Source organism: Anarhichas minor, unplaced genomic scaffold, assembly GCF_050575085.1.
Source record: "Anarhichas minor isolate MPS153535 unplaced genomic scaffold, ASM5057508v1 ptg000030l, whole genome shotgun sequence".
In the NCBI taxonomy this organism is placed as follows: domain Eukaryota; kingdom Metazoa; phylum Chordata; class Actinopteri; order Perciformes; family Anarhichadidae; genus Anarhichas; species Anarhichas minor.
The window spans coordinates 7403498-7415653 of record NW_027466476.1 but is presented as its reverse complement, the minus strand read 5'-3'; the positions used below and the strand labels follow the sequence as shown (position 1 = coordinate 7415653).

Sequence of the window (12156 nt, the reverse complement as noted above, 5' to 3'; positions counted from 1 at the left end):
AACTCTTTGTTGTTGTGCAATCTTTGTAACCTTCGTCTTCTCTAACCCTTTCTCCTTCCCCTCTCCTCTGCCTCTTCTTTTCCTCCTCACTGCCTTTGGGTAAACAGTTGTCAGTACAACGCCAGTGTCTCAGGTAAAGATATGCAGATTAACTCAAACTCGTTTGCATAACGAGCTCTTATTTGCCAGTCTAATTATGGTGGCATGCCGAGGCCGTCCCAGAGCTGCCCTCAGGGTTCATTAGTGGGGTTCGTTAGGGGGTTAGTTAACGGAGAGCTAATCGCTTCCTCCCTCTTTAACAAATAGTTGAGCCTCAAAGTCCTGAAAAGACTCCTACTAAGTACACAGCGATGTTGGTTTAAAGACACACATACACACAGATTCGGTGAGCAAACACATTACACACTTGCAGAAAAACACAAGACATTATTCACACACACACACACACACACACACACACACACACACTAAGTACTCACGGGACAAAAGAGACAGTCAATGTATTGAAGACATTTCCTTTAAACGCTACAAGTTTGCTCAAGGAAAAAGCACACAAGCACACAAAACACACTTAATAGATGACTTGATATAGTTGAAGATGGCCATCAAAGTATGGAATAAAAATACTAATGACAAAACACACATATTGAAGTTCTACCTTTAAGTTCTTGTAGTCAAATGCAACATTTTACAAAATGTGTCAAAATGATTGTGTTATATTACATGTGACAGCTGCTTATAGATACAGGCAATGTATCCCGTTAATCTGTTTGATTACAGCAGACCATATCTCCACAGCACTTTGTCTGGCTCAAATAACTCCATTCAAGATTCAAAAAGAAAATAGGCAATAAGTAAGGAACTCAAAACATTAACACGGTGATATTCATGGAAGGCTTTGCAGGGGCAGAGATAATAAGACCATTACTCACAACAAATGGGAAAAGGTCAAATTTGAGGTTCAAGTTCTCTCCACAAAGGCTGAACAAGACAGTCTATGAGGTTATGTGATAATCGCTGAGTACAGTCTCTTTCAGTGAGTCACTGTCTTTAATCACCAGGCTGCCACTGTGATCTACAACAGATGCAGCTCTAGTTGTTCATTTCTTAAGCACAGCCTGATGCCGAATCTCACTGAGATGTCGATGTCGGTTTATTTCAGCCACATTTCAGGCAATTTTTGCTCCCCAAAGAGCACATAGTGCGTTCTATCAATCAGATGTAATGCAACTGTACTTTTACTTCAAGGCAGATGGAAAGAGTGTGTTTTTGTACAGGAAATCTGATGTACTTCATCATCTCTAAGCCTCGAAAAGTAGATATAGTTCATGAAATTGAAACTCTCAAGAGAAGAGTTTAACTTTCCTTGTGCAGCGATTAAGCCTGTAATCAGCTCATCAGAGGTAACAAGCTCATGGATAATTCACACCTGGGAGAACTCATGATGCATTATGGTCTGCTGCTCTCAAATCATTGGACTGTTAAAGCGAGACAGTCAAACCCAAGATACAATCAAATGATTAGGAGTATAGGTTTTCAAAAGTTCCGTACAGGACGTCTTATTACCAGCATTTTAATTCAATTACTGTGTGTTGTGTCTGATTATGTCTACAGCATCTCGGCCACCCCCACCCCCTGGCCGCCTGGCAGTCCTCAGGGATTGATGCCCGAAATCCTTACACCGTCTTCCTTTGACGGGCAGAGCGCAGCCAAGTTGAGCATGTTAAACATTATGTAGATGGAGTCCTGAAGCCACTGGGAGCTTTGTAAATAGTGCAAATCTCCTCTGTAATGTTGGCCTACAGGCTAAGAGCAACACAGACTGAAATGTTAAATCTCTCGCCGTCCTTAACCCTCGCTCTCCAGCTTTTTCCTTTCCCCAAATGCCAGTCCCTCCCATTCTTTTGTTTTCTGAATCTGTTCATCTTGTTCTTTTCCCTTCGTTGCGTCTTTTCCTACCCTTGGCCCGTGATTTGTTTTCACCTTCTCTGTTATACTCTCTCTCATCTCTTTCCAATCTTCCTCTCTCAAGTCTCATTTCACACTGCTACTTTTTCATCCTCTTTTCATCTCTTCTCCCTCACTCTCTCCATCCCGTTTTTTTTCACAGCGCCCAGATCGTGGCCTGGTCTGGCCTTTTAATGTCTCCCTCTGCAACTTTCCCTTTTTAACAGTTTCCATTCCCTCTCTCTCGCTCGCTCGCTCTCAGACTGTAGCTAATGCCATCAAGTGTTTGCAGCAGTCCTGAGCCAGAGATCCAAAGCCCGTGGCCTCTACACTACGTTCACTCAAACTAAATAAAACAACACCCGTATATATATATAAACATACACCTATGAAAACATTTGTACATGCACATTCCTGAACATAATTGAAGACTGTATTGAACCAGCACATTACATAGTACACTCACATCCAAAGAGCAGCTTGTTGTGCCACTGATGGCAACAGTGAGCTTCTCTGAGCCATAAAAGGGATCCGGGGAAGGAACGTACTCGTCTATCTATCCGCTAGCAACCACTTTTTCACTCCATGTTGGCATTTTTTGTTTAATTTTATCTTAAGGTCACTATGCACCTCTTTCACACCTCTTTTGTACCCTCCTTAAATTTGTTTTGCCAGTTTGTCTGAGCGACCTACCAATTCGTCAACAGTCTCAAAATATATCTAAATTCAAAGCCCTTAGAGTGTCTTAAACATCTATTATGTTCATCCAAAATAAAAGTGTGTGCATGATTTAATGCTCTGTTTAGCACTGATGATGGCTGATGGGCAACATTTCTGCTCTTGCACACTGTGCACTTTATATGCCTTTATCATTTTATTTGCAGTTTGACATTCTGCAACTATAACTGTAATAATAACTACATAGTATAGCTCCCAGTCATGTCTTTCCTCCCCAAGTGAGAAAATTTGATAAGCACAATACTTTTCCTAGTGATGAAAGGTCAGTTGGTCATCAGGCGATTAGTGTCCTCTGACTCTCTGGCCTGTGTTGCAGATGTGAGCGCCATTGCAGAGCAGCAAAAACGCAGCCTCTTTGTGTGGGTTTCTCAGAGTTCAGGTGAGAATTAGGCTGATATCAAGATGAATAGAAGTTTATTCTAAATGATCGTTAAGCTCACTTCTTTTGTTTACATTTCTTTCAGTGGATTCAATCAGGAAACTGGACTGCTGGCACAATATAAAGGTAACTTTTTAAATCCCTTTATAGCCCCAGAGCTGAGAAGACTTCACAACAAACCAGGCTACAAAACACAAAGAAGAAAAAAACCTTTAATTCCCTGAATGTGACCAGAAATTCAACAAATAAAACATTTATCTTCTATTTGCTGACTATGGCTATTTACAGACAACGAAGTCAAAGCAGTGTATTTCGAGATGTGCTTAGCAAACATAATGCACGGGTGAAAAAAGTCCATAAAGAGTAAATACACTTTAGACGACAAGTACACCATTATTGGAATTGCATCGCTATAGAAAATCCACAATATCCTGTGATAGTACTGACATTCTTGCATTTTCCTTTACCAAAGCAGGAAAAAAAACACACATCAAAAAATGTTTGCATTTCAAATTTTTGTATTGAAATGTGCACAGGAAAAAAGAACTGAGTAAAAAATGCTGAGTCAGAATCAGATGCTGGACTAACAGATGTGGGCAACAAACAACTCTGCAGGAAGAGTAAACTTGTTTTTTCTACCAACAGGTAAGACAACACCAACTTGGCCCAACGAACTCATGAAGCCCACATTGGCTCCACAATCGTGGCGTGTGTTCACGCCAGTAGCTAAACTAGTCCCTCTCTTTTAGATCCATGTTCAGCTGTTGAATCAAATGTCTGGGCGGGGGGGGTAAAAGTGAACACACGTCCTGTGAGGCATGTTTATCTGAACAAAACGAGTCCAGTATTCTACTAGTATGTCACATTATATTATCTAAATCAGAGCAAACTTCAACTACCCATAAGCAAAAAAATACAAACATAGTCAATATTGGTCAAAACATGCACAAATGCTTGCACACATGGTCTCACACACACAAACTCACAGACAAAAGACAAGGCATGTTGCTCCTTCCATATTCTAAAGACAATAGTGAAATGACATACAGACTAACTGATTTCTTTGCATGTCTAAAATGCCATTCTCCACGCACACAACATCTTGCATTCTCTCTCTCTCTCTCTCTCTCTCTTTTTTGGGGCCGCATGCGGTTTCAGGTTTGAAATCAATTTAACTGAGATGAAAGTTTTCAATTTCATTAGCTTGATCAAATGGAGCGCTGTTAACAGGCGGCGGTAATAGAAAATCATTTAGGCCGAGCAGCTCACACACTCTCAAAGGACTGGTTAAGAGCTGCTCAGAGAGGGAGAGGGGAAGAGAGGGAAGAGAGGGGGGGGGGGGGGGGAGATGACAGGTGGAAACATATCGATGGGAGGCGGTGAGAGAATAGATAGGAGAGAAAGAAGGGTTCAGAACAGAGGAAGAGATGACAAGGAGAGAAATAATGCATTTTGGAGAAAGGAGGAGAAAGACAGGGAGACAAAGTCTGAGACATGATGGCAGGGGGTAAAGTGATGGAGTAAGGAAGGCTAGTGGTAGAGAAAAGTATTAGGGACAGAAAATGCTCTTTACGAGACAAAGAAGAGCATGACGAAGGAGAGAGAAAAGGACGATGGGTGGAGAAAAGGGAACAGGAAGAAACAGACAGATTAAATGTAAGAATGATCGATGACCATATGAGGATGATTAAAGGAGCGAAAATGTCACAATAAAGGTTGAGAAGAAACAGGATGCAAAGAACAGGAAAGAAGACAGAGAAATCTGTCTCTTCTTCTTGTGTGCCTGCTAACTATACCGGCCCATTAAACCCCTGTTATTGCTCCTCAGAGGTTTTGTCAGAGAAAAATAGTGTTGTGATGAAAGGACATAAATAAACAATTAGCCATCTAAAGACTCAGCAAGGCAGCAGATCGCCAGCTTAATACAAATAGAATATCAGTCACAGATTAGTACTCCAGATGAATGCAGAGGCAAAGAGGAAATTTGAAAAACAGAGAGAGGAGACAAAGAATGATGGATAAACTGATTGTATAAAGGACGGAAATTCCTCCGTCAGGTTAAAATCCGATCACCTAAAGTTAGCTTACTCACAGGCAATTGATATAGTTTAGCCTTCACACTCTAGTGACAAACACACAGACACACAAATTACATTCAATCTAAATTCAATGAGAAAAATGAAAGCCAATGTTAATCCATTGTTATTCTCCTCTGAGTCATTATGTCATGATGATAATGATCAGCTAATTCAGTTTCTCACACACACACACACACACACACACACAGCATCGCTAACCAGCCAAGTGGAGCTAATGTAGGGGGAAAAGTGTTGCTGATTAGCTCAACCTTAAACCCCTAGACCTGACTTCTAGACATACAGTAGCAGTCACACACATACACACGAACACGCGCACACAAACGTAGTCCGCCTATTCATGCTAATCTGAGGGAGAATGACTTGCTCATTAGCAGGACCCTTAAACTTCTCGACAGACCTTTGAAACCCAGCCATCTCATGGTCACTGAGAGTATACAGAGAAATGCAGACTCTCTCTCACACACACACACGCACACACACACACACACACACACGCACACACACACACACACACACACACACACACGCTTGTGCAGAGGAAGTTGGATTATTCACAAGTATTCCGACTAATCAGTTGACTTTCAGTAACTGCCTGTAGATTTGAGATGTAAACGACAAAGGATAAAACGTTCACAGATAAACTTATAAACAGATGCCTAAAGAGTGCAAAAAAAAGAAGCATCTCCATAAAATGAAGTGGATAACAATACAGTGAACACGTGTGTTAACATGCAACGATCAAGGCACACAAACGACTTGCAGAGACATCAGGGAGTCAGTGATACATCCAGGAGAAGGATTATCGCTTCACCTTCAAGTGTTGCTATTTGAAACCGGTAGAAACACTTCTGCCCTTAGAGGTGGTCAGACAACACGGCAGATGACCGTTATAAAATGATATGCATTACAATTCAATTTTCACCTATATAAGCCATGACATATATGCCAATAAGCATCGTTACCTTGCTGTTGTATTTACCACAGACGGCTAAAGTATGAAATAATTGACATACACACAGATAATGAGAGCAGGGAAGAACAACATGTTTTGAGTAGAGTCACCTTTCTGTCCAAACGCCACAAAATTGCTCAATTCTCGTGATTATTTTACTGCATGATTTGAGCTGCATTGTGGGCATTTTACTTTGGCAACAATATTGTGAGTATACGATCACACATTGTGGCTTTCTAATAACACATTCTTGCATCTGTCATGCACGCCAGAGAGAGAAAATGGGTGTGTGACTGTGTGTAAATATATACAGGCCCTGCTGCAAGCGGTATCCTTCTAGATGAGCTTTACTGATATAGAAGGAATGGAAACAGAGGATGAATACACTCAAGGGAAAATCTCAATCTCTCTTCAATCTCTCCATCTCTGTCGCTTCCTCCTACTTCCTCTGTGTGATGACAACAAGAACTTTGGTCTCCTCATGACGATGAGAGCCAGTTCTTTTCCCTATCATCCAGCTCCCTTACATCTGCTTGTGCACGTCTCTGCGTGTTTGAGTGGTTTTGTGTGAATTCAAGATTCAGAAATGAAGAAGAGAATATACACAAATATGATCCTGGGTTTCCTAAAAAGGATTATTTACTGAATATATAAAAATTATAAAACAGGTTCAACTGAGGATAAAGCAATGGATATATACACTCGTGAAAACAAACTACGATTTACAAGACCTTTGTTGCAACTGTATACCAGTATGTACTAAGATCTGTGTTTTCCTTTCACACTGGAAAAATGACAAGACAAAGTATACGCTTATGAATGCCAGCTGGCAAACATCAATCTATTTTTTGTGTGGTGTTGGACATTATCGGCCCACTGGAATGGAAGAGACACTCGCAGCTGATAGAAGGTGAAGAAATTGTGGATGGTAGAAGAAGCGCTCTGGTGACAACTCGGAAAACGAAAAAATTAATGAATAAATCACATTTACCGAGTATGTGCAAAAAGTTTTGTATTTGATATTCGCGGCAGCTCTTTAAAGGTTGCAGTTTCATTCATGCTCTGCACTGCAAAGCTCTGTATCATTTCCTATTCATGCAACATATGTAAATTACATTTCTGTATACGAAACACCAAAACAGTGTGATAAAGGGAAAACACAGTGCATCCGTACACCTCCCCATTTCAGCCACAGTACTGTGCAAAGCAGTGGCAATAGAGGGCTTTTTTTTCAAATTCAGGAGCACCGTGACGATAGTTTTTGAAACAGGGGAGAATGTTTCTCTTCGACTTGCCCAAACAGGCAACCTTGCAGTCACACCGCGATATCCAGAACACACAAGATGCACAAAAAAAATCAATACTGGCAAAAGCTGAACGTTTTGACCGAGGAAAGAGGAGGCAGGGAGTGTAGACTGCCTCATGTTCACTTCTTCCAGTCCACCGTATTTGTTTTTCACCGTCTCTGTGACCCTCCATACCGTGTCTCCCTTTGTGCTCTATACTTTCACCCTGTTTGTCACCCTGACAAAATGGCCAATGCGAGTGTGCGCATGTGTGTCTGTGAGGCCGAAGGAAATGTCTCACTCTGACGGAGTATGATTTTCTAGCATCATTGTGTTGAGGCGCCGCACACACTCACATCCCACTCCTTCATGCCCCGCCCCTTCCCTCTCGCATTCATGGGGAAAATGTTAAAAGTTCACATTTTCCATCTGTGAAATGTCCCCTGTCTGATTTGAAATCTTCTTTGTTGCTTATTTTTCAGAGAATAAGCTCCCTCTGCGTGTGCATGTGTGTGTGTGTGTGTGCGTGTGTGTGTGTTTGGGTGTGCTGTGTGTGTGTGTGTGTGTGTGTGTTTGGATGTGCTGTGTGTGTGTCTGAAAGTGTGTGCATGTGTTTGCAGACACGTGTGCCTGAGTGAGTCAGCGAGCCAGTGAATGAAACCAACAATGAGACACAAAGAGCGATACACTCGCAGAGAGGGCAGCGTATAAAGGACAGGGTGGGAGACTATTGTGTGTCTGTGTGTGTGTGTGTCTCTGTGATTTTACATCAGTAATTATTAATGCTCTCTATTGCATGAGTAATGGTGCATAGCGCTGACATTCTGCTACAGGTTAGCAGTGTAGTGCGAAACGCACTCAAGCACACAGACACACACATTTTGAATGGTGCCGGGTTTTTTGACACATAAAGTACAATCTGCCACTGAACAATGAGGTAATCCCTTTTAAATTATAAAAATGAAGCTTGTGCAACGACAGTGAAACTGTTCAGATTCAGATGGATAGTAAGTAAAAGTAAGCCTTTTTTATACTGAGTGAAACATTTTACAGTTTAAAAATGAATAGTTCTCTCTGATGGACAAACTATGTAAATCTGTGTCTTTATTTCTGAAATAGGTTAAGATTAGTTTTAATATCCAGCTATATACGAGTGCAGTAACAGCCAACATATTACTCAGATATAAAATAATGCATTATGCATATGAACATGCATGCAACAAGCACCAACATACATAACATATATAACAAAGTATCATCACTGATTGACGGCACATAAAGGTGGTACATAAAGCAGTGGATTAGTCACAGTAGCCCTAAAACATCAGCAATGCTTGCAACATTAGTATATAAACTGGGTTATACATTTAAACAAATTATGAATGTGTTGACTTTTTGTTTGATTTGCATGAGAGCATGTTAGGAAATCCCAGAACACCCGCTGCTGCCCTCCTGCTGAGAATAAAGAGCCGAGTCATGACCCCGAGGACTCAGCCTCTGAGCCTTCAAGACCAAACTAACCGGTTGCCTCTGAGCAGGCATCTTTCTGATGCTCTGCGTTTGAACAAACCGACAATGACATCCTGGGTGATGAAATAACAGAGTGATGCAATTACGGTGTAATGGAGTGACGTGGAAATAGAGACGCCACTCAAGGAATAATGAGACAATAATATGAATAGGGACTACTGGGGAGATACGGTGAAGGCAACTCTTTGATTAGAGGCACAGCGACATGTGGTGCTTATGACCAAAAGTTGCTGGAAACGCATCACATTGAAACTGCAAAATGTGTTTAAAATGGTGGTTAGAGACAGAAAGGAAGAGGGAGAGAGAGAGAGAGAGAGAGAGAGAGAGAGAGAGAGAGAGAGAGAGAGAGAGCAAGGTTGGTGGTTTGCTTTTTTAAACTGCCTTAGGTGGCCATCAAAGCATTAGAGCCAGAGCTCCCTGATGCCCACTGAAAACTGTTTAACCATGGCCAAGTCGGAATGGACCTTTCCCTATGTGAGTGTGAGTGAGTGAGTGAGTGAGTGAGAGAGGCTGATATAGAGATCGCAAAGCTATTGGCCACCCAAACTGTCAAGGGAGCTATAAACAGCAATCAAAATCAATATGCACCGTCAGACAAAAGGTAGATACAAAGGAAAAACGGTCCTTTGGATTTCATGAAGAAGAGGAGGAGAAAAGGAGGTGTCAGGAGGAGAGCAAGAGAGTAAGGGTTTTGGTTGATTTCACCCAATGGTTATTCGGCCGTTTTGCCGGGCACAGCTGTTCGGTCTCCTGTCGGTATGCCGTGCGCCGCGGCCACAGCGCCGGCGTGCTCCGCAGCGCACAACGCAGCGACTTTTTAACTGCTCAGTGAGCCGTGAGTGACCGGAGCTGATTAAAAACGCGCACGCATGCAAGCGCGCGCACAGAATACTCAACTTACGGGAGTGTGATACTAATGCTGAAGGACTGTCATGGAAAACGGAGGCGTACAAGTGCGCACTCAGAGGGCTTCAAACCCAAAATATCTGTCAGCCCCCTTCATCTTATGCTTCTTCTTCGTTTTTTTTATCTCCCGGGAATAAGTGGGTGGTGGTGTTGCCTGACCTGAATTCAGAATACCTCAGCCCTGTTTTAGTGTTCTTGAGCAAGACAGTGAATCGCATGCGCAGACTGGAACAAAATAATGTTGTGGCTTCAATTGAGCTTAAATGACCGCTCACATTGTGGGTTTTCCCCCCAAAGTCACGCAGTACAAGTCATTCCAGCCTTATTTAACGAATCGTGCATTTTATTGGTGGACTCTATTTTTTCTATATAATGCCTGTAATTTTGTAGACGATAAATAATCTTAACGTAATTTCACTTCTATCACTTCCCATATGGCAAGTGAGGCTCCCTTTGCTGAGTTCATGAGTACATTTTGATAAGAGATGAGAGGGAACAGCCGATTTTCCTTCGATTTAAAAGGACCTCGTCATATAAAAACATGCAGACCCCCTCTTGCAGGGGACACGTCTCTAAACCGGATCTCAGGAGCGCAAAAGTTTCGTGTGTCTCAGATGGCACCACTTCGTACGCATCTGTCATTTGACGCTTCAACTCAATCAATTACTTATTGTTCATCTCACTTGCGCGGATACAGGAGGTGTAAAGATGAACAAAAGCTAATCGGTCGTCATTTTGGCCCAAACAAAATAACTTATTTAAATGTCCATATTTGGCAGACATGAGATCAGCCTGTGATCATCACATGGCAAACACAAATCTATCAGTTCGGAAAGGCGTCGTGACTTCATGCAACTTGTTCCAGTTTAACACTTGTTTAGTGATGAATAGTCCCGATGGTTGACAGGAGGATGGATGGGTAAACTGAGTTTTGAGTTGGGTTTCCCTTCTTCGTCCTCCCTGTCTAACACCACTCATTCCAAAGCGCACATTGACGCACCATAAAAGCCAAGGAAAATAACAACTGCATTAAATATGACGGTTCCTTTGGGACCACAATAAAGTTGAAACAAAAAGGAAAACAAAACTGAAAAACAAGTGGGCAAGTGGGTGTGACATTCCTGACTTCCAGCCCCAACAATTAAAGCGATTATGTTTCAAACTGACACGTTTTCTACTGCATCTGCATCTCTTACCTTTCCACAGGAAAATAAGAAGCACCGTCTTCCAGAGGTGACATCCCAACAGCGCACCTCCCCTTCTCCAGACAGTCTGCATCCCTCCTGTCGGTAAAAAAAAAAAAAAAAAGAAAACTCCGCAACTGTTCACAAAACGGACAAAGGGGAATCTTTTAATCAGCTATCTCTTTACCCCAGAAAGATCACTACCGCATCGGTGCCATCAATAATCTCTATTTGACCAAACTGCGCTCCCGCTGTGCTTGACCTAAAACACCGCGCAGATGAGGTTTGGAATAAACTATAAATCCTCCTGGAGTCAGTCATACAAAAAGAAACCCCCGATGGGCAATTCCGGTGCAGGCTGGTTTCTTTTTAATCCTTCCCTCAAAATAAAAAGTCTGCGGCGTGTCTCCTTCAAGACAGAGCCGAGGAATGAACCCGTTTTCCCCGTGGAGAGCTTTTTCCACCGGTGCGCTCCTCCGCTTTATTCATCCAAACGGGACAGCTACAGCTGAGGACACCTCAATGTCTCTCCCTTTATCACACTTTTCTTTCTTCCAAAGTTTAAACCGACCAGCAGAGTTGACGAAAAACTCCCCCGACGAAGAAAAAGTCCACTCAAAAGGCGGGTTTGAAACAACTAAACCCAAGACAACTCTTGTCACTTAAGGCTCATCTATTAAATAAAATCAAAATTCCGCTCGCCCGGCAGCAGCTCCGTCCGCTTTCTTTTTCCTTCCTCCTATCTATCCTCTCACTGTGCATGTGTGTGCGTCTGGGTTCAACTTGAGAGGCTGTATACTCTCGTCCGCGGGATGGAGGGAGGAGAGGAGCAGAGAGGACAGAAGAGGAGGAAGTCTGACGCTTCCACCAGCCGGCAGAGGAGGAAGAGGAGGAGGAGGGCCAGCGGGGGCTGAGGAGGGTGGGGGGCGTAGGCGGGATTTGGGGATTTGAGTGACAGTTAAGCAGCCAATGGAGGGTGTAGGAATTTATTTGGGCTTTTTATTCCCATTTCTTTTATTTATCATTATTTACCATTTAAGATTTGTTTAAATAGTTAATTATTTATAATTGTATGGTATTATTATTTATATATTTAGTCATTACATTTTGTGGGGGGGAAGACTCCTCCCAGAAT

General features: G+C 42.3%; 1 protein-coding gene across 1 annotated transcript in view; it reads right to left on the bottom strand.

The window, feature by feature from the left end:
- The window catches only part of LOC142964558 (transmembrane protein 132C), a 210159-nt gene extending 198511 nt beyond the window's left edge, over positions 1–11648 (bottom strand). Inside the window, exon 1 of the mRNA XM_076104924.1 lies at positions 11034–11648. Coding sequence (XP_075961039.1) covers positions 11034–11115 — 82 coding nt within the window. The 5' untranslated portion in view covers positions 11116–11648. The remainder of the gene's footprint in view (positions 1–11033) is intronic.
- Positions 11649–12156: the final 508 nt, after the last annotated feature.